Source organism: Odontomachus brunneus, unplaced genomic scaffold (assembly GCF_010583005.1).
Source record: "Odontomachus brunneus isolate Ranch 3 - 2012 unplaced genomic scaffold, Obru_v1 Obru_scaffold_030, whole genome shotgun sequence".
NCBI lineage: Eukaryota > Metazoa > Arthropoda > Insecta > Hymenoptera > Formicidae > Odontomachus > Odontomachus brunneus.
This window is the reverse complement of record NW_022639480.1, coordinates 712,305-738,976: the sequence shown is the minus strand read 5'-3', so window position 1 is coordinate 738,976 and position 26,672 is coordinate 712,305. Positions and strand designations below refer to the sequence as shown.

General features: G+C 42.1%; 2 protein-coding genes and 1 long non-coding RNA gene across 23 annotated transcripts in view; 1 reads left to right on the top strand and 2 right to left on the bottom strand.

The window, feature by feature from the left end:
• The window catches only part of LOC116843226 (zinc finger protein 271-like), a 16,843-nt gene extending 9,246 nt beyond the window's left edge, over positions 1–7,597 (bottom strand). For 2 of the 19 annotated variants that reach the window (XM_032813462.1, XM_032813455.1), the window contains exons 1-8: positions 7,450–7,597; positions 5,713–5,818; positions 4,400–4,795; positions 3,267–3,820; positions 2,643–2,784; positions 2,179–2,511; positions 1,845–2,089; positions 1,329–1,594 (exon numbers count right to left, since the gene is read on the bottom strand). In XM_032813462.1, the coding sequence (XP_032669353.1) occupies positions 1,329–1,594; positions 1,845–2,089; positions 2,179–2,511; positions 2,643–2,784; positions 3,267–3,820; positions 4,400–4,795; positions 5,713–5,763 (1,987 nt within the window). In that variant the 5' untranslated portion in view covers positions 5,764–5,818; positions 7,450–7,597. Of the gene's footprint in view, positions 1–1,328; positions 1,595–1,844; positions 2,090–2,178; positions 2,512–2,642; positions 2,785–3,266; positions 3,821–4,399; positions 4,796–5,712; positions 5,819–6,037; positions 6,361–6,381; positions 6,714–6,757; positions 7,189–7,449 lie in introns of those variants that run through there. The other 17 variants (XM_032813461.1, XM_032813470.1, XM_032813463.1 and 14 more) reach the window with 17 other exon arrangements.
• A 516-nt stretch (positions 7,598–8,113) lies between these two features.
• On the top strand, positions 8,114–17,896 carry LOC116843232. 3 transcript variants are annotated; one of them, XR_004377859.1, is made up of 6 exons: positions 10,472–10,803; positions 10,897–10,997; positions 12,196–12,345; positions 13,162–14,849; positions 14,931–16,032; positions 16,106–17,896. It is a non-coding gene; the product is annotated as an uncharacterized LOC116843232 (long non-coding RNA). The 3 variants fall into 3 exon arrangements; XR_004377858.1 differs by having other exon boundaries at positions 10,474–10,803; positions 14,931–17,896; XR_004377860.1 differs by lacking the exons at positions 10,472–10,803; positions 10,897–10,997 and adding an exon at positions 8,114–8,909 and having other exon boundaries at positions 14,931–17,896.
• The window catches only part of LOC116843229, a 48,434-nt gene continuing 34,100 nt past the window's right edge, over positions 12,339–26,672 (bottom strand). The window contains exons 3-6 of the mRNA XM_032813475.1: positions 15,198–15,519; positions 14,978–15,130; positions 14,678–14,822; positions 12,339–14,276 (exon numbers count right to left, since the gene is read on the bottom strand). Of these exons, the coding sequence (XP_032669366.1) occupies positions 13,614–14,276; positions 14,678–14,822; positions 14,978–15,130; positions 15,198–15,519 (1,283 nt within the window). The 3' untranslated portion in view covers positions 12,339–13,613. The remainder of the gene's footprint in view (positions 14,277–14,677; positions 14,823–14,977; positions 15,131–15,197; positions 15,520–26,672) is intronic.

Below are 26,672 nucleotides of genomic sequence, written 5' to 3'. Positions count from 1 at the left end.
GGGAGGGCGAGCGCACCGACACGATTCTAAGGTTAGAGGGGCGCCTCTTCCTCCGCGAAGGAATGCGCACGACCCGCGCCGCGAGAGGGGAGAGGGACGGGCGGGCTACTCGCGATGCGCGATCAATTCTCGCGAATTTTATTTCACCGCCGCCGCGCCGGGTACGCGGCGGCGGCGGCGGCAGCGGCAGTGACGGTGGTGGTGATGGTGGTGGTGGAGGTGGTGGAAGTGGTGATGATGGTGGTGGTTGGTGATGGTGGTGGTGGTGGTGGTGGTAGTGGTGGTGGTAGTGGTGGCGGCTGCTGCAGCTACGATCGCCGCTCATCATACCGCCTTCGACGTAACTTCGCATCGGTTTATAGCGAGCGACGCGCGCGCGACTCTAGAGAGATTTGTCAGATCTCATCGATCGCATCTGTGGCAGCGGCGAATGTACGCGGCGAGCTACGCCAACGTGACTGATAGTCTTTTTGAACTGGATAGATTGCAGATGATCGAGGAGGGGCAAGCGACGGACACGCTATTCGTTCGGCTTCCTGTTCGGGCTTTGCAAAATGTGTGTCTAATTCGGGATATGCGGTGTGCATTGATGATGATCTGAGAGACAGCCGGTTCTAGGTGAATTTTGCGGATATACAGCGATAAAGAAGCACCGAGTGCTCTGAAGCTTACAATGCGTTCTCTGGAATATGTACACACTGTATTGATCCTCACATCAGCGCGAACATAAATTAAAAAGGAGCAACCTATTGACAGAAACAAAAAACGGAATTTTGTTGACTGAAGAACGATTATGAAATTTTCATTTGTGCTTTGTGTGTGTGATAATGCTGTGCGACTAAAAAGTATCTTACTTACCTCATGAGAGCTTCACATTAAATAGTCGTTGATCATAAAACTTACGACGAACTCGTTCCCCATAATAAAGTGTCCTGCGACAATGTTTCGTTCGTCGGGGGATTGGTTATCGTGTTCTTTACGAACATTATCGCTGAATAGACAAATTGATCAAAAAAAAAAAGAAAAAGAGTGGTGGTATAAATATTAAAATAATATCGAATCCGGATATGTCGTTTAGATGTAGCGGAGATTGAGATATCGATCTCGCGGAACATGTGCCGACGAAGAAAATGTAATCGCGTATCAAAACTTAAAATATTTCTGGAATCGTCCCATTGAATGTCAAAATTTGTGTTTCGAATTTAAATTTTATGTTGGCAAAACTACCAACCTTTCATTTTTCATTCGAATTAATTTCCAAATAATGATTCGTCGCGCGTTTAAACGCGGATAGATGTAAAAATTTGAGCAAACGTCGTGCGACTTACCGCATATTTCACAACGGAACGGCGTGTCGTTCGTGTGCGAGCGCATGTGGTTAGCAAGGTGCTCTTTGCGCGTATACTTCTTGCCGCAGGCTGTACAATGATGAGGCGTTTCTCCTGTATGCCACATAACATGGTTCATAAAGTGTTCTTTGCGAGTAAAGCTCTTCTTGCAAATATCACATCGATGGGGAGTCTCACCAGTGTGTTTGCGAACGTGATTTACCATGTGTTCTTTTCGGGTAAATGTCTTCGAGCAGAATTGGCATCTGCAACACAATAGCATAATTTCTACCTGTTATCCTCGCGCCTGTTATTTAAAAGAAATAAATAAGAACCTTTCGAGATAACATTTCTAATGATAAATCTAATGGTTAACTTTATTTTTTCTTTTTATCTTAATTTACGACACATCAATGTACTAATTAATCTTTCATATTGCTGATGTATTCTTTTCCATCTTATTATTTTATTTACCTGTGTCATCCACTTTGGAAAATTATGCACGAGCAGACTCACCGATATGGTGTCTCGCCGGTGTGGCATCTCGTATGGTTATCCAAATGTTCTTTGCGTGCGAAGCTCTTGCCGCAGACCGTGCAATTGTACGGTTTGTCGGTGGCGTGTCTCTTCATATGACGCTCCAGCGAGGCCGCGTTCGCGAAGACATGAAAGCAAACTGTGCAGGTGAACATGGATCCACCCAAGTGGCACTTGCCGTGACGCGTTAGGTCGTTTGCGTTCGAGAACGCTTTGCCGCACACCTGGAAGAGAAATATTGCTCGTTCAATATACACATTCTGGACAAGTCGATCGCTCAAGACCTACAATTCGCTCGGAGCGCGCCACACACCTGACACGTGAACGGCTTTCTCTCCGTGTGGTATCTACGGTGTACAATCAGTTGATAACGAAATTGGAAGATCTTCCCGCATATTTCGCAGGAATGACTGCCGACCGACACGGGCGAAGCGCTCGGGCCGGGCGTCGCCTCGCCGTCGCTCGACTTGATGTCGAACTTGTTCAGCTGGACCTGTTGCACGATCGGCGTGCCGTTCTGTATCGTGGTAACTGTTTGTGTAGGTACAGTGCTACCTACTAATGTCGTCCCAGCAGCGATTTCACTCTGCAACTTGCCGAAAACCTCATGATACGCCAGTAACTGGTTAATGTCCTCGACATTGACCTGCAAAGAGAAAGAAAAGCACGTCAGATAGGATGTACGATTGTTGAATGCGATTGACCTGTTATGTATATAATATTCTATACCTTCTGTATGTAATGCGATCGATCTGTTCTGTATATAATATTCCATACCTTGTACATATTTTGCACCATCTCGACGCCGAGCGTTTTCGCCAAATCTTGCTCATTCCCGGCGCTAATCTTTACGACCGAGCCGTCCGCCGTTCTCACGTCCATCATGTGTCCACCTGGTTTCAAGTCAGGAACTTGGAATCTGAATCAGAAACATAGAATTGCATTAGTATCTTGTGTCGTGCGTTTTATTGCTATCTTTTGTTCGTAAGCAGTGTTTAGATAATCAAGATTTAGTATTTAGATAAATATACGAAAGAAAGAATATGGGCGCGTGAAATTTTTCAATCCACTACTGTTGCCTTATATATTTCTCTTATTCGGAAAAACCTACATCGTTTACGCTTGCGGCAATAACGTTAAACTTGCGCGACCTACAACACGGAACTGTGACGCGAAAAGGCGACACAGCAAATTCCATAGTCTAATTACAGACCGATGAATGTCAGACCATTACTGTTTAGTAAATATTTCATACCTATGAAAACAAAAATATTCTAGCGACACAAGTGACGCTTTTGTATATTAGAATTCGTCATGTGAGTGAAATATCCTCGAGTTTTACACACAAATCCAAAGCTACTGTTGATTCAACGATGAGACGAGGTGCTTCTGGAAACGTACTGTGTCATATTAAGTTGCCGCAATTCCTTCTCCTTCTCAGGCTTCTCAGAATTGTTCTGACTACCGCCCTCCGTATTGGAGTTACCGCTGATGTTCACTCCGATCTGCTGCTGCTGCTGTTGCTGCTGCTGTTGCTGTTGCTGCTGCTGCTGTTGCATCAAGCTCTGTTGAAGATCTTGCGGCGGTTGTAATTGCAGATCACATTGAACTTGACAGTGAACCTGATTGTCGCTGCAGCGCTCGGTGGTGCAGCTGCCACCCTCGTCCTTGACTTTGTTGTCGTCTCGCTGCGCACTCTGACTGTGTGCGGTCGGTCCATTGTTCTGGGCGTTTTGGTGATTCTGCATCTGATGATGGGAAGACTGCTGCTGCTGCTGCTGCTGTTGCTGCTGCTGCTGCGGTGGCGGCGGCTGCTGCTGTTGTTGCTGCTGGTGCAGCTGTTGCTGTTGCGCCTGCATTTGCTGTTGCATTTGTGCATGCGCGGCCTGCAAGTGACTAACGCTCGTCGGGATATGCGCGCCGTCTAAGTTCAGACCAGGTAGAGATACCGGTATCTGTCAAATAAAACACACGTACGATCAGTAATCCGCCGTTGTTCCACTTCGTGTCGTTCAACATAGTGCGAGGAATTGATAGCTCTTAAGACGAGATCAACAATCGTCCAGCTTGAAATCGTCTAAGAAAGTACAAGGGATCCCTTGAGCATTCATTTCCTCTCTATGTTTATCGTGAAAATGTATATTAAAAAAAAATCTAATCTGCATACGCAAAGTACAAGATAACAACGATAATTGAAGCAGTCCCCGTACACGGAATGGCAAACCGTGTACGGCAGAATCGCAAAATAAAATGCTCTATGTAAAGTCACGGCAAAAGCGAAAGTTCAAATTATAGATGGCAAGATTCGAGCAGTTTTTCGTAGGTAATGGTCGGTAACATAGTTGTCGCTATGTTATCTTAGTCTCTCACACATACAACATCGTATGAAGGTACCACATGTTGCCGCAATATGTCCTGCGACAGCGTGCGTATGCTCTAACTCTCCGGATCACAGTAGTGATCTCGAGTGATCAAGTCGCGTCGAATACGCGTTTACGCAAACACCGACAAAACGTGCCGCTACATTGACAAACCTGCGGATTCGAGGACAGGGAACTGTGATGGCTGCTGCTGCTAACCGAAGGTTGATGATGATGATGCGGCGCTGTCGACTGATGATGCGAGCTGGAAGTCAACGCCATTTCCTGGTTCAGTGAAGAGGCTGGCTCTTTGGAGGATGCCTCTCCACCTCCACCACTCCTATGCGAGGAGTTGTGGTGGGAATGGTGGTAGACCGAGACCTGAGGTAGCGGTCCGGGAAACAGATTGGTGAGGACCCAATACTTAGCTACCGAGGAGGCTAACGCTACGGCTGTACCTACACGCAGGTCCGCGGACGAATGAGGGGTACTCCCTACATTGCCAAGGCTGGTCGCGGTAGCCAAACCACCTGGGTATGAAGGACGACCACTTTGACCCGCGTTTACATCCTACCGATATACATTCAGACATTTGTACAACATTGATAGAGCATGCAGCGGCATGCACCAGGCCGAAATCCAATCGACAAATGCGCCACTTTCGGTACGGTATCTTCTCTCTAGGGCGAAGTTACGAAGAAGGCCGCGTGGTGTTCGTGTATATCGAGAGAGAGAGAGAGAGAGAGAGAGAGAGAGAGAGAGAGAGAGAGAGAGAGAGAGAGAGAGTGAGTGATATAGAGAGAGAGAGAGAGAGGGCACGTGCTACGATATTTGGTGTTCTGTGTTATATACAGTGAATGGTACTAAGAAGAAAGGCTCTATACAAACTGATGATGTACTCTGCTTTTAAGCTCATCTAAAAGTGTATGCCATCTGTTAGAGAATTCAATGTGTACGGATATATTATGTAAAAGAAGCAAAGTGTTAGAGAGAAAGAGTCACAAGAATAGTTTCAAGCGTAAGCTGTCTTACGTATATGCTGCAAGCATCTCTAAACTAAAAACTACAAATTGCAACAGTCAAAAGGACTAACTGAATTATAATATAAAGGAAGAAGGTACAATAATAACGCTATATTACAAGATAATCATAAGTAACGGAAGAGTATATAAAACTCAATGCAAAAAAAAGAAGTGTCCATCAAATATCGCACTTTGATCAGATGTTATTGAACAATTAGCACTGAAGTCTCACATATTAAAAATGTACACGCATACATGTAAAAAATCATAAATTTAATCCAGCATAGAACACACACAGGTGTCGTTGCAGACAAACTAAAGATAAAAGATAATCCAAGATGTTAAAGAAGCCCATTATACAAATGTCTCAATATATCTAACACTAGCACAACGCATCTGTGCGGTGGTCATTTGCGCATTTGTAGTTTGGTTTTGTAGCCTGTTTACGACTGGTGGGCGTCTTACCTCTTGTTGTGCCTGCGTAGTCGCTGGCAATGCATGCTGCTCACTATTCATCTTTGTTCACTGAAGGATATTAATTAAATGTTTCTCATATACTTCATTTCTCATCCTGCAAAAGACATTAAGACAAAATTAGTGTCGTTCATTGTTATCTCATGATGTGGATTCTTAATGCTACTATTGAGACCCAAAAGCAGGCAATGTCCCATTCCTAAAGCCTGATCTGCAATATGCTTCTTGCTTCCTGTCTCTTATTCTCCATCTTTTTCTGACTTAAGGCTTAAATTAGAAAGAGATAAAGAAGCAGAGTATTGTAGATCAGGCTTAACTTGGACGGCATAACCCCTTTGAGCGATCCATTAGCTCGTTATCAGTACGTCGCCTCTCGAACAATTGATACATTTTAATTTATACGTGCTTTTATCTCGTGCATATGGTACGCGACCGCGAATCCCAACGAGGGATAGACCAGTTCAAAAACGATAAACACTCGATAGACATCCGGGATGACGAAAACAATCGAGGAATCTCGCCGAACGCGGGGACGAGATCGGCCACGCGAGAGAAATCAGCGCGGCCGCTAATTAAATAACCGCGATACGCAGCAGCGTGCCGAGTCATCGCGACAGCTTTTGTTCAACAATATCGATTCGCGACATAACGAGCGCGCACCATATTGTTATCAGGAGACACTTCGTACGCATCGGCCCCGACGCTCGCGGCACTGATGTCCACGTGAACATCTGAAAAAGCGCGGTTCCGCGACCCGCGATTCCGCCCGATGTAACCTTACGCCGTCGCGGCGCACAACGACACGACGTTCGCGCGGTGGCGGCGGCTGTTGCGCCATTGAGGATCTACCGACTGGCGCGACCGTTCGTTTAACCTCGACGAGTCGACCGTGCCAGCAAGTCACGGCGACGAAACGATCGCTAATCGCGGAATTCGCGCAAAGTCACACATTCGCGGGAGCGAGCTGGCGGACGGGCAGGCGAACGCGCGAAAACAAAGATAGACGAAATGCGCCGAAAACGGATATTGTTTTAACCTCGCGCTGCTCTTCCTTCAGCGGGCATCTCACTCGTTCTCTTGCTCGTTCTCTTGCTCGCTCGCTCGCTCGCTCGCGCACTCGCTCGCGCGAAGAGAAGAGTGAGTCATCCGATACATGGGTACGATACAGCGCGACAAAGGCACGACCGCAAGCGGGTCATGACGGCGAGGAAGAAACGATCGGTCGCGTGCGAGAGGCGCGAGCGAGCAGTAGTAGCATCGACAACAGCATCAGCAACCGCCAGATATCGGCAACGAAAACCCGTTGTCGGGTACAGTAGTCCGACGTCGTATGACGCGTCATTGTGACTGTTCGCTGACTAACTGGCTGGTTGATTAGCTAAGCTGATTAGCTAGCCTGCTGGCTGGTCAGCTAGCTGACAGGCAGGCAAGCAAGCAGATGGATAGGTTGGTAGGTAGGTGAACTAGCTGGCTGTCTGTCTGTCTGTCGAACTAGTCGGTTGGTTGGTTCGTTCGCTCGCTTGCTCACTCGCTCGCTCGCTCTTTCGTTCGCGTGAGCAACGGGGACAAGGGGCCAACAAGATGGACGTGCCTTGTGGACTAGGGGCGAGGGGGATATGGACGCGCGGTGTGGCGCGGAGCGGCGCGTCGCGGCGCAGCGCGACCGTGTCTGCCTCCGCACCGCCAGGAATACGAAGTAACGAGCCGGGAAATACGATTGAGACTCACGTGGTGCACGGTGCCGTTGGCGGTTCTCGCATCCTCGTTTCTCGTCGGCTCCGTGGCCGCCTCCTCCTCGCCTTTGCGCCACACACAGCGGGACGGGGAGACGCTCTCGTCCCGTCTCGCACGGCGCGCGCGAGGGGGAGGGGGGATCAGGGGCGTGGGGGGGGAGGGCGGCGGACAGCAGGCCTGCCTCTCTCGCACCGTCGCTCGCGCTCACCGCCGCCTCTCTCGACGTCTCACCTCGCCACGGCCGCCCACAAGCAAATCACCGATAATGGCCACGCCGTCTCGTCCCGCGTCTCCTCGAGTACCGCGACGGGCGACCCGATCCGGCCGGGACGCGGTGCGCCGCTTTTTGGCCGTGTCCGACGTCAAGCCGCGCGACAATTTCACGGTAACGTCGCCGGCGAGGCGCGATACGTGCTCGCGGTTTCACAGAAAATACGACGACTGTCATGGCGTCCCTCGCCCACCCCGCAGGAACTTACGCGCGCGCGGGGGGCATCGCCGGGTCGGGCGCATCGGTGATCGGGTCGTCGGGTGGCTTTCACCCAGCGAACGGCTCGGCGACAGCGCGAAATTACTTGTCGCGCTCGTCTTCGCGCGAAATTACGCTCAGTTTGCTCGTATTTGGCCGCGAAACGCGACCGGTTGGCCGTTATCGTCGAGCTGAGGCTGCGCGCGCAGCCGACGGTCGCGCGCGCATGTTCGCGCGTTTCCGGTGGCGGGAAAACCGCGCGATTACGAAAGCGCGTTACTGCATCGCTCGCGGCTCCTCTCCTCTCACCTGCACCTTTTCGCATTTTTGCCACATTTGTTTCGAGCGAGCACGTACTGAGGATGTGTTGACGGAGAGAGGAAGAGCCAAGGATAACGATTACAGACGTGAGGTCGTGAGATATACGTATATCTGTAGAAAGTTATAAACAAATGCATCAGAGAGAATAACAGTTGCTTTTCTTATAATATAGGGAATAAGATTATATAGAAAGTAAAAACTGAAATTTTCATTAAATATTCAATTATCCAAATAATAGAAAGGAGATGTAATATTCCAAAGTTGCTTGGCTATTGATGTGATAAAATGATAACCCAGACAGCATACTACATGTCCAAGTGGGACATAAGATGTCTTTAAGATGTCTTTAAGTCGACTTTAAGACATCTGAACATAAGACGTTTTTAAGTTGTCTTAAAGATGTCTTAAAGACATCTTATGTCTCAGTTTTGGACATTGTGCTGTTTGGGAAATGTCTTTTGATAATCATTAATTTCCTATTCATAGAATTTATAAGTACTGTGTATTTAATAGTATTTATAATTGTTGTCGACTCAAAATCTAAGTTTGTATTAATAATAATAACACTTTTATTATTACAGGAAAAAAGATTAATATTATAGAGTATGCAAAAAGAAAACCATCAATAAGACAACTGAAGCTGCAAGTATTGATTTACCTAAGTGTAAGAAGATTTTAATCTAGAAAAACAAATTGTCATTATTTGAAACTTATCTCACATAAAGTTTTCAAATCTAATCTAAAGTTAGATTTCAATTGTTTATTTAAATTATAAAATATAATATATATATATATATATATTGATATACTGAAAAACTGACATCTAGCTCTAAATACAAATCTAAGACCTTTGTACATTAATAATTATTATCAGAAACAATGCTTCATATAAGATATACAGATTTTTATTTAGAGTTAAATCAAAGTACTTCTGAATTTACATCATTTATTTTCACACATACAGTTGTATGAAACCAAATAGAAAAACAGTGCAAACTATGAGACTACATTATGTTAGTATTCAGCAACCTCTTAATATTAAGGCCTTCATTATAAATTTTTGATAACATTGCCTCTAAATATGGCTTATAAGCTTCCTGATCAACTCATAAGAACATTGAAAGGCACTTCTATTAATAAAAGAAAGATTAGAAAGGATCTAATAAAGTTATTAATATTTTCTATTTACATACAAATTTATTTTTAGACATGAACATAAAACCACCACTGATAGATATACTACTATATAATACATCGTTGGCACTTTTTTAAATAATCAATAAATAACAAATATATATTGCGTATGTTATGAATATGTATTAGAAAATTCTAATAACTTTAGTGCATATGTTGAGATTGTCGGTCTTTGTTACATTTTGAAAGTAGCAACAATCAACTATTCATGAGCAGTAGTATTGTACACTTTAACATTTGGGCCCTTTTGCAGATAATTTAAAGCCAATTTGCAAAAGTCTTGTAGAACTGCGAAAATCACAATTACGATTATTTCTTACGACTTTCTCATAGTGAAATATAAGTTTAAACATTGACAAATAATTTGCCTGTATCTAGCGATGATTATTCTACTAGAAATACATGCTACTTGTGATCTAGCTTCAATATTAGCAGTTTTTTTTTTTTAATGCGTTGCTTATTGAACGGGACTGCTTAAATCAAAATAAACAACAAGGAAAACTAATATTTATCTAACAATTCTTGAAAATGGATAGAAACGCACCAATCAAAACAGAGTATTTACATCCAGCAAACAATCTAGCACGAAAATAAGCATCGTGTGTCGCTGGCTTTATTATATCTTTATTGAATTGTCTATTTATTATTTATTTATTTATCTATTTATTCTATTGCTGAATTGTCTCAATACAGAAAAAATTATTAGCTAGATACTATTTATATTCATTACTATCTCGATTTCTCGTTAAAGAAAGTGGCGACTTGTAGCGGAAACTTTGGAACTAATTACAAAATAGAAGGATTCAATCCACTAGGCACTATAAGCGCTTTGAAGCGCTTTAAAATGCGATTCTCTAGACGCTTCAGCGTTTGTAGCGTCTAGTGGATTGAATCTTTCTATTCTGTATTTAGTCCCAAAGTCTCCGCTACGAGCCGCCACTTTCCTTAACAAGGAATCGAGGTAGTAATATCTATATATAAACTGTATCTATAATAACCAAATCTTCCAGAAATAACAGGTGCAAGGAGATATTAGACCCGTTATTTTTGTAAGTTAGTTCCAAAATCTCCGCTACGAGGCGCCACTTTCTTTAATCGAGATAGTGGATATAAACAGTATCCAGCTAATAATTTTTTCTGTATTGTATTGAGACCATTCGTATTTTATTGTATTGAGAAAATTCGTATTTTATTGTATTGAGACAATTCGCAAAATTCTTAGAGAAGCCTGGAGCTAATTATTGAAGTTGAAGTTGAAACAATTCAGCAATAGAATAAATAGATAAATAAAAGGACAATTCAACAGAGATAGAATAAAGCCAGCGACACACGGTGCTTGTTTTGTGTTAGATTACTTGCTGGATGTAAATACTGTTTTGATTGATATGTTTCCATCCATTTTCAGAAATTGTTAGATAAATATTAATTTTCCTTGTTATTTATTTTGATTTAAACAGTTCCGTTCAATAAGCAACGCATTTTTCAAAATAAATGCTGCTAACACTGAATCCAGGTCGCAAGAAGTATGTATTGTTTCTAGCAGAATAATCACTGCCAGGTACAAGACAAATTATTTGTCAATGTTTAAACTTATATTTCACTACGAGAAAGTCGTAAGAAATAATCGTAATTGTGATTTTCACAGTTCTACAAGACTTTTGCAAATTGGCTTTGAATTATCTGCAGAAGGGCCCAAATGTTAAAGTGTAAAATGCTACTGCTCGTGAATAGTTGATTGTTGCTACTTTCAAAAGTGTTCAGACAACCTGAATATATGTACTATTAGAATTTTTTAAACGCACGGAATATACATTTGTTATTTGATTATTTAAAAATGCATCAATGATGTATCAGAGTAATATATCTATCAGTGATAGCTTTACGTTTAATGTCCAAAAATAAATTTGTATGTAAATAGAAAATAATAATCTTATTAGATCCTTTCTAATCTCACTTTTGTTAATAAAAGTGCCTTTCAATGTTCTTATGAGCCAATCAGGAAGCTTATAAGCCATATTTAGAGACTTATCAAGAATTTACAATGAAGGCCTTAATATTAAGAGGTTGAATAGTAACATAATGTAGTCTCATAGTTTACACTGTTTTTCTACTTGGTTTCATACAATTGTAAATACTTTTATATAGTGAAAGTACAAATATCAAGGCATAAAAAATACTATTATATAAAAAACAAAAAAGAATTTCTTGTAAATGAAAAATAATATGTTATAGGATTGTAAATATTTTTATAGAATGAAAGTATAAATATCAATATATGATAAGGCACCAAATATATAAAAAAATTTTATAAATAAATTATTTTATTTGCAAATTTTTTTATTCAGTATTTGGTACTTTTTCATATATTGACAGCATTTAAAAGTATTTATAATTCTCTGCAACGAAATATAAAAACAGTACAAACTAAAATTTACAGTACAATAAAAATTTACCTGATTGGTTCCATCAAAGTTCTCTTTTTACATATGTTAAATTTGAAATATCGGATGTGAAGTATCTTGAGATTACAGCGCAACTCTTAAACTTGTCTCATGTTTTCTGTAAAAGAAATCTAATTTCAAGCTTGTCGAAGAATTCATGATTGTAAGAATTTAATATTTATAAAACTTATAATAGAGCGCAGAGATATGTCTCATATATATGTACATTGAATCTTACTTCAATTGGATTAAGAGTTGCAATTAGATTGAGTCTCATTTTGATTGGATTAAGAACTTCAATCTTATTGTTTTCAGCTTTGATAAATATCAATATGTGGCATGAAGGAACAACACTGCACTGAATTCAGGCATTAGTGTGATATCAGTCAATAATGCAGCAACAAGTTGTGCAAATGGAACATACACAGAGGATATAAAAAACTGAAAGAAAGATTTCATTTACAGGTACATATATATTATATTCGATATCTTCTTACATTTATTACTAAAATATTAATCAGTATATTTACATCAATTTGTACAAGTGACCGCCTTGATCACACGTATGTATAATGACACGTCCAATTCGAATGTGTGTGTATGTATTTGCATTCATATATAAATAAAATAACAAAATCCGCTTCATTTGTGGTTGCACTTTGCTGTTAAGTTCACATTGCCACTATATCGCGGGTAGAATGTGAGCTTCACGGTGTGTGAATTGAGTATTGAGGCTTATCTACAATACGCAAAGTAAGCAAGAGAGCAAAATAAAAATAATTTATTTTGCTCACATTTTCCCTTTTCTCTCTCTATACTCTAGCTTCCTTGCGTCGTAAGTATTTCTCTCAAAAGGAATACTTCCAATGTGAAGGAGTTAGAGTATAGAGACACAAGTGAAATAAATTGTTTTTATTTCTTAATCCAATTTTTATTTCGAGTTTATTGCGCGTATTGTACAGAACAACCTCTACGGCTCGTGACACAATTCGCGAGGTAACATAATTTTTTGAGAAAGACCGTGAATTTCTTTCGAAAATAGATTCAGATCGAATAAATTATACGCGCGAGGAACGAATACGAAAAGTCGCGGAGACGCGCTTCGACATTTGGATGTGAACAAACGGAAACGTTGACTAGTACACTATAATATACACGTAGTAAATGTCGTTAACGATGTACAACGTAAGAGTTAAATAAAGACCAATATTTATACAAGGTTCTTACGATTATTTGGTATCGTCGCGATATATTATTTCTTTTTCTGTTTCTATTGCGCAGTGTACTCTCCAATACGTTCAAACCGAAGGTGTCATTCGTGAGATGACGCTGGCAGGCTAGAGGTCTGTGGAGTGCTTTCGGGGCAGAAATACAGTATCGTAAAAATTTCACGAGATTCTGTTAAAACACATCACGCCGTTCACGTTCGACGTTTCGTATAAAAAATTCGTTAGAACCAAATGAGAGGAAGGAAACGTCGATAGAGAGCTCGAGTTCGCGTATAGATTTTACAGACGGCAGATCTGCATGCGAGTATTATTATATCCCCTAGCGATTATCGGGAGATTGTAGAGGAAGATTGCTGAGAATTGCAAGAGGTACGAGAGACCGATTGTCTTATAAACGGCGATACTTTGGGACACGTGAGCGTACGTAATCTCTCTCTCTCTCCCTCGAGGAGTCTTACATTTGGATATGTTCTCTAATCAGTCATTGTGCGCGGGACAGTTCCGTTACAGTTCCGTGGTGATCTCGTCCTGCGGCCGGAAGCCGAGGATCGTGAAGTCGTCGATGAGGTAATCGCGCGCGGGTGACCAGTCCGACAGGATGGTGTAATTCGCCGCCTCAATGGTGCTCTGGAACTCCCACTGGGGATTCAGGTCGCGGTCCAGGCCGTCGTTGCACTCGTCGTGTAAGCCGCCGCCGCGGTTTGCAGCTCCAGCGGATTCCGGCAACTGCGCGCCGGAACCGACGTTGTAGGTATGATTGAACGCACTGATCGCCAGTTCCTGGAGGCGCGAATTGCCGGGACTCTTTGGCGCCCGCTTTTGGCTGCCGGCGTAGACCAACGGCGTCGTTTGACCGATTCTCTCGGAACCACTTGGACTGAGCTTCTCGTGATTGTACAGCACCGAACTGTTCTGACCCAAGCTCGAGCTAACGGGACTGTCCTTTGCGTAGCCGAGACTCGAGCTCGCCGGACTGATGCTCGACTTGTCGCTCGCCTGAAACGTGGCGAGCGGCACGTTCGCTTGGAATGTCGTGAGATTAGTGGGGGTGGTCCTCGGCTCGTACGGCTGGGGTGTCTGCGACGTCGCGACCGCCGGCTGCGACGGCGGTGGTATCATTTGGACGGGACTCGTCGGCTGCTGCAGGAACGTCACGAGCTGAGCCACCTTGAAGTCGAAAGAGTGCAATGAGCGTCGTCGTTGGAGGATTTGTCAAGACAACGTGTACGTAAACACAAATCAAATCGGCATTGTTGTTGAGAGAGGAAGGGAGCTTTCGACGCGGGAAACTACGGTCTAATATTATTTTTCTCGTTCCTTTTTTCTTCTATTTTTCCAACACAATAAACGCACAAATTATTCGGTTGCGGGAAATGCAAGGTGAGAGAACCGTTCGTATGCGTGGATCTGCTGCGCTACTACACGGTTTTGCATACAACTGGATGATGTGTAACTCACCAAAGTGCTTTAAGGACTGGCGTGAAAAAGAATCGAAAATGTAAGATAAGAAGCGTCATCGTTCTCATACACGACGACAGAGATATTCCGCGGGAAGTAAAAATTCTTACTTCTGGAGAACTGTGCCTCTTATATCTTCTCAGCAGCCGCTCTGCCCATGAAAATAGTCTTTGCCAGTCATCAGGCGGAAGCGGTATCTCGTCGTCTCTTCTGTTCACCAGGACCAATATCCTCGCCAGATCACGTAACACTGGTCTGCAACGACAATCACAAAGTAGTAAGGTAAACATGAAGGAGCCGACATGCGTCGCGTTAATGAACAATTGTAAACGATCGTAAGAATAAGTGTAATTTTCTTATCAGGCTAACAACCAACCAGCAAACCTCCACGTTACTGTACTCGCGTGTACCTGTACGCCTGGATTCCGACGGCTCCATCTCCGTTATTTCCCGAATAATACAATTCCCTGACTTGTCGTCTGGTGTCGTTGAGCATCGCGAGGAAGGTGTTGGCCTCTCCCCTGAGCGTCGCCAGGTGCTTCAGAAATTCTCTCCTCTCCGCACTGAAATCGTAAAAACGCACTGTTAACCAACGAAGACGGGACGAACAAGCTCGTCAGTCGAACGAACCTATCCTCGTATTGCTGCACCAGCTTTGCCGCTCTCTTCTTCCTCCGATGCACGACTATCGCGCCGCACACGATGATGAAGATGCAGATCGTGGCGCCGGAGACCACTCCCACCAGGATCGCGACCTGGCTACCGGTGAGGCCGAACATGTAGCCGGTCTCTCGGCAAATGCGACCCATGTACTCGTCCCGGGTCGACCAGTCGGCCACGAAACCCGGTGGACAGGTATGCACGCAGGTGCCCTGATGTAGCAAGACCGCGCATCTCGCGCACGTCCCGTCCCTGCATCTCCTGCATCCGGTCTCGGACTCGACGCATTCCACTGCAAATATCAACGTTCATTAGGATCCACTTCGGATTTCGACAAGTACATTTTGAATTATTTTCGAGGTTCCTTGAGGAAATCTCTCAGAGTTTCATCTAAGGCTCCTGCTCTCTCGCCGCGGAGCTCTTAATTGGTGACATCAGAAGCGAGGAAATGCGTGCCCAACATCTCTGTAAGATACGTCGAAATAAGATATATCCAAGAATGACACATGCAATCGACTTTAAGCACGCCTCCAAAATACTCCGCAAACACTTTCCTTTTGTTCTAGTCAATAAATAATCGTAAAATTCACGTAACAAAATAATGGGGAAGTGTAGGTTAAACAGGAAAGTTAGTGTAGGTTAAACACGTCACGTTAATTTTATGGCTAACTGATTGTTAAAGCAATAAGGAAGTGTTCAGAGTATTTGAGAATTATGCTTAATAGACTGCAAATGTCACTTTTTATTTCGACATAATTTGCAAAGATTTTGGGCATGCAGTTCTGACGTTATGAAGATAGCTGGGGTAAGGAACCAAGAGTTTAAAATTTGTGAATGAATATCACGAAAGACTTATCTAAATACTACTTGTCTTCTAGTGAAGTTCCAGTCAAGAAAGCAGAACGATATAGCTGAATGCTTGTAAGAACAACAAATGACGCAATCACGATGCTGATCACGGTGTGGATATCGAAATGTATCAACCAGAGATCGACGGAGAGCTTCGCGCACATCTAGCGCGACTAGATACCGATATCCGCAATGTGTGTCAAACATTTGGGGCCACCGCTCGAGGCTGTGGATCACCGGTCTCGCGACGAGAATTCGATTCGCGCCACCTCGTTCGCTCCTATGGCATTTCACGAGGCGCTCGCGATCCTGCCGGATAGCGCGAATCGTTATTTACACACGGAAAAAAAACTTTGGTTGGATCAACCAAATACCCAGTGAAGTATGAACGAATTGGAAAATTGAAATTACCAGAATTCTGTGTTCAAGTTAATTACTCAGATAGCACAGAGAATTCAAAAAGAATTCAGTATGTCATCAATTCTGAGTTCATTTTTAGATGCAAAAAGAATTTTTCTCACTGACTTTGAAGAATTCTTTTTCTATCTGAAAATAAACTCAGAATTGGTGACATACGATTGAATTCTTTTTGAATTCTCTGTGTTATCTGGGTAAACTCTTAACCATTCTGGAAATCTTGTTTGATTAATCAATTTTATAAACTTGAATTCTGGCAACTTTAATCGAAATTTTCTGACTCGTTCACATTTCATCAGATACTTGGTTAATCCAATCAAATGTTCCGCGCGTACAATGAAACAACTGATACGTAGAGAGTAATTCTTTACAGTAAAAATAAACGCGAAATCAATATCGTCGCGGTGTTCATTTTATGAACAATGGCCATCACTATTTTATCATATATGATAACAAATATCATTGTAAATATATGATGTCACCTGAACATCGCCCGCTAATTATTCCGCATAATTTCGCATGCATTTAAATAATGCGCATACTACCCAAATCGCGTGCGCGAGCTGTTTTTCTCGGAAACTGTAACGAGGACAGCGAATGAGGGTTTCTTTCTGTTCGGGTATGCTTCAGGCTTCATCGAGATCCTTCTCTGCGGGATATATTTATATTCTCGATTAGTGCGTCCTCTTCCTTCTCGCTCGACGGCCAGATACATCACGGAGATTGTGAGCGGGAAGGTAGCTGGACACGGATAGCACTAGAGAAAATCGGAAGACGTGTGCGTGTGCAAGGGAGAGAGATTCTCTCGGTCCGCTGAGGGTTCATTAGTACGTGTATGAGGAATGCGGTTGCTGGTTTCTCGATTATGTGGGTCTATAAACGCTGCGCCGCGTCACAGAGCGGGCCCCGACGGAATACCGCCGGTCACACACATTCTCCAGGTTGAGAACACTAGGTCGAGCCCGTTTCCCCGGTCCGTCGCCGCGGACTGTGTGTTCCGTGAGCCCCGGGGTCGCCTGTTTACTTTGCCGCCGAGATCCTTCGCGGCTCGACTCGTCGATTATTGCACGAGAGAATTCCCGCAGATATCGGGAATATGAGTACCTCCTCGTGGGCGCTTTAACTTTCTACGGCTTCTTCCTTCTCCCGCTTCTTCTCGCTGGTCGCGATTAGCGGTCGGCGCACGCGACCCCTGTGGAAAATATATCGCATCTTCGATTCGTTCGTCGTGCGAGCGACGCACGTACGTACACGTTCTCCCGTAGAAAGTGCCGCGTGGCGTATATCGCAGAAATCGATAAATCACGACTTATATCCTTGTTATTTGTGATCAAGTTCGTTATAGAAAGCGCCCATCGATAATGGGCTCAACAAAATAAAACCTGTTTTTGTCTTAAGTTTTATCAAGCTAGTCTCTTAAGTTCTATCCTTTTCTGACTGATTTTTTAGTGTTGATTATGAATCTAACCATAAAAATGACGTATATAATATTAGATCTTGAGAACTTCAGTCAAAGTTGTTAAACGTTTTCGACACTTTTATGTGAGTTATATCTTTCGATGGCGACGTGCTCCAGAAAGTAGCGACAGCTCAAAATGAAGTTCAAAACTTATATTTCTTGATAAAAATGTCAGAAGTGAAGATTTTCCTGGAAAAAAAGTGGTCGAAACCTAAGAAACACCATGAGGGAATTTATTTTCTACATTGAGAAAACATTTATTAAATATCAAAAAACGTTTGTTTGGATGCAACTGTGAACATGTTTGTTTAAATTAAATTAATTATTTTCTAAAATCACAAAGAAATTTATATTTAAAACTTCTTTATTTAATTTTAGAAAATAATTAATTTAAACAAATATATTCACAGTTGTGTCCAAACGAACGTTGTGAAATTTAATAAATTTTTTTCTTAGTGTATGTAATATAAAGCTTGGACTTCTTTTTATGTAGAAATACGTATAGATCGCTCATTGATTTAAAAAAATGCCGAATTTGCTGATTCATGTATTTTAGAAAATAATTACTTAATTTGAACAAATATGTTCATAGTTGTATTCAAACAAACGTTGTGAAATTTAGTAAATTTTTTTCTTAGTGTATGTAATAAGGCTTAAATCTTTTTCGTTTTATGTAGAAACACTTATAGATCGCTCATTGATGAAACAAAAACTCAAAAATCACAATTTTATTAGTTGGATCATGCATACACTGAGGGAAAAATTACCTTAAAATCAGCAAATATTCCTTTGATGGGTGCCGTTAACATATATTTATTTAAATTTAAATTCTCTTTATTTAAACCAAATATTGTTTACTTAAATCAGGTAGACAATATTTGATTTAAATAAAGAGAATTTAGATTTAAGTAAATATGTTAATGGCACCCATCAAAGAAATATCTGTTGATTTTAAAATAATTTTTCCTTCAGTGTAATTGCATAACTATAGTCAATTGTGTACTATTTAACGGGGCACACTCCAACCAACGTAATTTTGTAAATTCGCCGAGCGGTCAGGAGATAATCTCCGAGGTGAGAGGAAAGTGCGCGCGTCTGCGCGGTCGTTAGCCAGCGGGTAAACACGGAAAACCTCGGGATTAATGCAAAATGCGTGGGCCGCGATAAGAGTGCGGTCCTTGCAATTAAACGACTGAATGAACGGGTCTACTTCGATTTCAGACTCGTCGTGATTATCTCCTCCGTGTAACTTTCCAACGACTCGCCATGAATAATCGAGCTTTCGTAATTCCGATCTGCGCATCAGGGAACGATTAATGGACTCGCCGCGAGTTGACTTTTAATTAGATGACTAAAGGTCGAGGAGAAGCTCGTAGTCGAAGTCCCAACGCGCGCCACGCACGCGACCCGATTTCCCCCGATTTTCCGTCTCTCCCTCTGCATTCATTTTCGCGCTAATATTTCATTCTTTGTTTCTCCTGTGTTCCTCCTGTCCGGAGAAAGAGCCGGGTCGGCGGATATAACGTCTCCGATTCGTTCGCGAGAAAAGCCTCCCGGGTTTCGCAGGCTTAGCTCACAGCGAGTGCTTACGTACGCTCGTTTTCGTTATTAATTAGTGCGATTAAGTAGACCGTTCGTCGCCGTTTGCTTACCGCTTCTGCAGAACAACTCGGCGCTTCCGGAGCAATCCCGCCGCGAAATACATTTATCGTGTGGCGCACGCGTCCCTCCCTCGTGCATATTTCCAAGTATAATTTAACTTACTTTCTATGTAACGCTTCGAGAGATGCTTTCCACACGCCTCTGCACACAGACAGAATTATTTTCTACACTGAGAGAAAAAGCTGAGTTTTAACTAAAAGATACACTGTTCATACAATCTGTCCGATTTTGCGACTTTCCAATCAAACGTCAGCTACCTTTATCTGATGAAATGCAACTTCGTCGAATGTTGATCGGACAAGAAAAGAACGGTTTCTCCGGCTCACCTAAATATCGGAAAGCTAAACAAGGCGTTAGATACGGAAACGAGAATCAGAGCGGAAAAATGCATAAATAATAGAAGTTACAGCGTATATGAGGAATGTACGTGTAATGGAAACAAGCTTAAATTAATATGGTAATGCAGAGGAAATTACGGACAGAAGGAATATATAAGGTGATCATAGAAAATAGAAATACAAGGGATGAGGAAGAAGAAGAAGATATAGAAAATGAAGAGAGAAAGTTTGATTATTAAATGGAATAAGGAAGCAAAATAAAGGTTAGTAGTAAGAGAGAAGTATAGAGTAGAGTAATGAAACTGACAAGATATGAAAGAAAATTAGGGAAAAAGAGGGTGAAGAGGAAATAAAGGGAACAGTGAAGAGAACGGGTAGGAAGTGGGAACATAAAGGGTTTACTCTAATTCTTGTGTTGATTTAACACAAAGCGAATATGCAAACAAGCAACACAAACGACACGTCGAAAATTAACACAAAAATGTCACACTTGGACGCTACTGTGTTGCTTTGGCACTTAGGAACGGTGAGTTATGATCTCAACACAGAATAGTCGGAATAACACACATCATTTAACACACGGTGTGTGAACAATTTAGCGCAGAAGTTCCCACGCCTGAATCGACTTCGACACGAATACAAAATGTTTCTCCGCGGATTTTTCTCGCAGTTGTCTCACGAGCTCTCCCACAAGTTTCAATGAGGAACGTTTCGATGAGAGTTTTCCGCGGATCGATTCGCGTGACAATCATCGCCCGGCCAAATAAGTCGAAGCGGGTTCCGGTCAACTTGATTTTTCGCAGTGTTTTTGTATAATACTGACCCACATTCGCGCCTCGGCGGACCCTCGGAGGGACTCGCCGCTCGTCGACGAGTCTAACGGTGCTCGTAAAAGTCGCCTCCTGAATTATGAAGTTATACAAGTTCGCGCCGGGACGACCCCGCGCCGAGCGCGGCGCACGCAAAAAGAAAACTAGCTTCCAGAGCTAAAAAATAGCTGTGGTAGATAAGATGTGTCACTGAAACAGGGACAGCGAATGTCGATACTAAGCTAAATTTATTCGCGAGAAATATTAGCTGCTAGAAACAAATGACTGTAACAAATGATCGTAGCTGTGCGGCAAACTTCTTTAATATATGCATACGATAAGAAATTTAGGAATAACTGCCATTTTCTTAGTTACTTGAAATAATGTGCATTTTTAATGTCACCTAATATATTTGTATTTCGTAGCGAATGCATTTTAGCTGTCATAGCCAATTCTTAGCAGTGACAGCTAAACGATTAGCCTCTTGACTAATGCTGCAATTCTAAGCAGAATCGTAAGTCTCGTAACTTGTTCTCGTAAAATTCGTCAGAAGTCACGAGTAGATTTATAAGTCTATGCAATATCATATGTCGTACAATCACTTCTAAATATCGTAAATTACATGAAATTATAGATAACCTACGAGTAATTGTACGACATATATAATACACAGACTGCATAGGCTTGTGAATCTACCCATAAGTTCTGACGGATTTTACAAGTTACGAGACTTACGATTCTACTTAGAATTGCGGCATAAGTTTGAATCAGCTACCGCGGTTTAGCTGATGTAACTAAGTCATTTTTTTGCGTGCATGAATCTTCTTTCGGGCACACGAGGCTCGTGTGTCAATCGCCCGTATGCACCCGGCGGTGCACGAGTACAGTTACTCGGGAGACACATGCGACGTGCAGCTGCGACGACGCATCGTCAGCGCCAGTCTCTCTCTCTCTCTCTCTCTCTCTCTCCTCGGTCCGCCGGCGGTCTGTCTGCCTCTCCTCTTCCTCGCCTACGTCCGCGAAATCTCGAAACCTGAATCTTTCCACGTCAGATACGCTTCTCGACGGTGCCACTCCTGCCCGCGATCATTAACGGAAGCGTGTTAATTAGTCTACGTTAATGTTGCCGCAGCTTCTCATCGCCCCTCGCTACCTCGCTGAAATATCAGAGCGTCCCCGTTATTCTAGATTTTCATAATCCACTGGGGAGAACAGCTGACGGACGCGACAGAGAGCTCTGCCGGGGATTATGTCTTCGAGTATGCAGACAGCGAGCTCTGATTCGTTTACGTGAACACGGCAAAATTGGACTGAAACGGAGAGAGAATTGTCGCTCATCGTGCTCTCTTAACGGGACGCTGGAGTTGATAACGAATTCAAACAATATCGATAATGTAGAGACGATCGTCACTAACATAATCACGCTATCCTTTTTGTATTTCTTGTCTATACAGAACTTACATGAATGTGTGTTGCTTTGTTTTACCATGGAAAACCTAACTGTATATGTAGGAATATGTGTAGGAATTTTTCTGCAAAATTTTTCAATATTCTTAAGCTTCCAAATGCAGATGCAAAGGTAGAGCAATGTTCTTCAAAATTTTTCTATTTGAAGCATCCATACTTTCGGTATGTACAAGCTGCGGAACTTTTGGATTAGGCAAATATTATGCTAATTAACAGCTTGAGATTTTACATTAAAAATTTTTTGCTCGTTTTCGTCACAATGCTTCTATTTATTTTTACACATACTTTCGTTGCGTAAAAGCATTTGTAATTCTGTGTAACCAATACGACGTAAACTTTGCAGAAAAATGTCAGTGTTCTGTCGGTAAAGTTTTCAGCTTTAGCATCCCCTTAAAGTGAATCAGTGAATAGTCAGAGATATCAGATATAAGTATAGCACTGAACACTTTCAATGCTATACTTATAACTATAAATCAGTGTATATTCACTGCTTTCAGTGATATTTGACTGATTTATTTTAAGAGAGCGATACGTCGTATAGTGGGATCAAATGAAATTTCATGTTTCAAACAAGACTTTGAAATTTGATTTCGATTCTTTTTCTTTTCTTTTTTTTTTTTTTTCATGAAAGTTTAATGAAATTCAAAACGACTTTGTCGAGTCAGAGACTTTTGCTTCTTCTCTTTTAAATCAAACATAAAGAAGTTGGATTCCGAAATTATTGACAATCGCATCTCCGTATAAACTGTATCGCGCGATTGGGATTCATCAGAACTAAAGCCAAGATCAAATCACGACGCGATGCGACGTCAAGTACATAAAATAAAAGGATAGCATAACGCCAATTAATATGTTACAGCGATTGGCGCTTTGCCGAGATATCTAATACATGTTGACGCGAAATATTTCCATGCAGTAAAAAGAAAAGTTTCTCGCATTTTCTTCAAACGTTCCGAACGGCACGAATATGTCTCAGGCGAATCAGCGTGAAACATTTTTTCCAATTTACGAATGCTAATGCCTGCCGAGAAAAAATTTTGTCCGCGCATATCTTCGAAAAATATGCGACATTCCGATTTGTAAAAAGAGATTGCGTTGCGGACTGCGCGCTTTCCACGCTGCAGCAGAGGGCTGGGGGAGGGAGGAGAGGGGGAGAGAAGAAATTACACGCGACTGAATGTATCCAGACACCGGATAAGCAGCCAATCTGCATACTGCACTTTCTATTCGCGAACTCATTACATAATAAAACGCGATATTACCCAATAAGTATGAGAGTGTCCCGAGAGTAATAATACTATATCTATTTTGCTATTATCGCGCAATCGCCGCGAGATCGCGAGCGGGACATTGGTCAAAAATTGCTGGCGATTGCTGTCACTTGTCGAAAAGAATTCTCCCTCGGCCTTATCCGGTGTAATTCGAAGGGCGCCCCGTGCCGCGATCGCAGATACTTGGCCGGTATCCCGCCGCGGTATCGGCCGACATCAAATATCGGAAGTGCATGCCTTTAATAATCCCAGACAAAAAGTTTCATTACAGACGAAGCGCGGCTCACGGAGCGTTCGATAGCCGGTCTGCTAGCCGGATGGTAGCAGACTGGCGTAGACTAGCCAGTCTATTCTGCAAAAGGAGACTCGCGAAATTCGATCGCGGATAAAGCAATGAGGATCGAGCTGCATTAACGCGAGAGCAATTTTCCGCCTTATCGCGATACACTTGACAATCGTCGATCCCCGCTGATATCGCGCGTTGTGGATGCGCGTCGAAACAAACAGACGTGATGAGAGATCGCGCGCGGAACGCGCGGCAGGACCTCAATTTCCTCGTCGACCTCAATTTCACCGAAGAATCCTTCGGCAAAACGTTTAGAGAGAAAGAGAGAGAGAAGGAGGCGCGATTTTTCCGCGATTTCTGTAATATCAGAGCGCCTGACCTTTTCTTCCAGCTGCAAGTGGTTGAAAATGAAACGTCGCGAATTAAAACAGCGCGATCGGACAGGCCGAGTGAGGCTCTGCTTTCCTTCCTGGCATTTCGATTTGCTTCTTACAAGTAGGCCTACCCAAAAAGTACACTCCGACTTTTTTCTAGTTTAATAAAGGTAGAAGTACAAATAATATTTAGGTCATATTTTTGGCCCACTTTGAGTTTCACGGGCAGTTTATAGCTTGATATTCTCAGTTCTATCATGAACAAGTACAAAAAAAATACATAAGAAATAAAATTGAATACAAGATATAGGCGTTTTTAGTTTGCTGATTATGAATATAAAGTCAAATATGTAAAATTATTTGTATAAATAATAAAATATTTGAACAAAACATGTAAGAAATTGAAAAAAGATTTTTTTATACACATAATTTCTCGGTTTGGGCAAGATTCGAATCATTTTTTACTAGTTTAGCACAAATTTGAAAAATTTCGGTTAGAATCTCGGCTAAAGACATTTAGAATGTATTGTGTATGTAGTTAAATAATTTTAACAAAATCGGCACAGCTGAGATACGAACCATTCTAAATTTCTTTAGCCGAGATTCCAACCGAAATATTTTACATCTGTGTTAAATTAGTCAAAAATGGCTCGAATCTCGGCCAAACCGAGAAATTATATTTGTATAAATAATTTTTTTTCAACTTCTTACATATTTTGTTTAAATATTTCATTATTTATACAAATAATTTTACACATTTGACTTCATATTCATAATCAGCAAACCAAAAACATTTATATCTTGAATTCACTTTTATTTCTTATGCATTTTTCTTGCATTTGTTGATGATAGGAGTGAGAACATTAAAAAGCTATAAACTGCTCGTGAAACTCAAAGTGTGCCAAAATGAAAAAAATATGATCTAAATATTTGTTATACTTTGTGCCCAATTAGAAAGAAATCGGAATGTAGCTTTTGAGTAGGTTCACTTGTTAGTTACATGGAGCGAACGCAATGATCTCTTTCGAGATTCTCTCCGTGGAAAGTAGAGAACTTCGAAAAGCCATCGAGGAACTCAAACTCAAGCGGAAAGGCGGCCGGAATCATCGGTATCGGACATATCAGAGAGTTTGTGTTTTCGTGCTTTCTAAATTCGGAGCCGATGCTGCTGCGTCAGCGAGGGACATTCAGAATTATTCCAGTATTTCCAGTCTTTCCGGTGAGCGGAGGCCGGTGAGAGCCGATCATAGACAGATACAAAATATTCATGAATAGCAACTGATCCACGCGGAGTCGCAGGTGGCGGGACGGCTTTATTCGAAGATTTCTTCAAGGAACAATTTTTCAGTTTCTATCGTAGATAACGCGAAGCAGAGCGAAGGTCAAAATGCCACGTTATCGCGTGTCCCCGCACACTGAAGTCTCGTCCGAGTCGATACTTCGTTCCACGACGTTTCTTCTGCATTCTGACTAGAAACTATCTTATCCCACAGTTCTGATTGGATCGAAGTCCACCAGTTATCTGGTTTGTGGAAGGTAATGTTATCGGATCCTGATAAATCATACAGCATGTTAATCAGGACTTTATTATCTCCTTTAGTTATATGTCCGAAATAATTTAGTGATAAAATTCTTTTTGATTTATTTAAACTGTTGCATATTCTCTTTTAACTCGTAGCAAACACAAATTAGATGTCTTATATTCTATTTCTGAAAATTCTTATCTGAAAAGAAAAATAGCAACAAAAAGTGTAAACATAGGCTTATCTAAAGAGGAGATTGTCCTCAGGGAGGATCAAGTCACTTTAAATGAAGAGATCAATAACAATTATTAATAATCAGGGCTCGATAACATGATTTAATAGAACCAGATAACTGATAGAAATTAACTTGATCAGGATCATGGGATAAATTTCTAGTCGGAACAATATCTGGCAAAAAATCGAATGTTACATCGCGACGTGCAGTGTTCGCGAAAGTGATGACGTTAAACAGAAGGAAGGAATGCGTCACTCTCCGTGGATCACGAGGAGTTAAATAAATAGTCGACGCCCGTGTTTTACATTGTTGCCGAGCATTTACATGCCGAGCGCTCTCCGCGGTAATAACTCCGGAGAGAAGCGGGCTCAGAAATAACGTTTAACAATGAGTCACGGCACGAGGAACGTAACTCACTCGGAGTTACAGAGGGAAGCGATACTTCCTCCCAGATAAATATGCAAAACGACAAGATTAATGCTTCCGCATGCGGTCAGCGACAAAAAGTCACTTCGGGAAGGGAACGTAACTGAGTTACATCGACGGACAAATTCCGGGACGATATATTTCGCGGATCGTTGGTGGCTATTTACGTTCCAGCGGTCGGGACCAATATCGTCAGCTCGTGACTGCGTTCGGATCAAGGCACTTCCACCTGGATATCAGGAAGTACCATATTACCGATCAGGTGAAACCTCTCTCTCTCTCTCTCTCTCTCTCTCTCTCTCTCTCTCTCTCTCTCTCTCTCTCTCTCT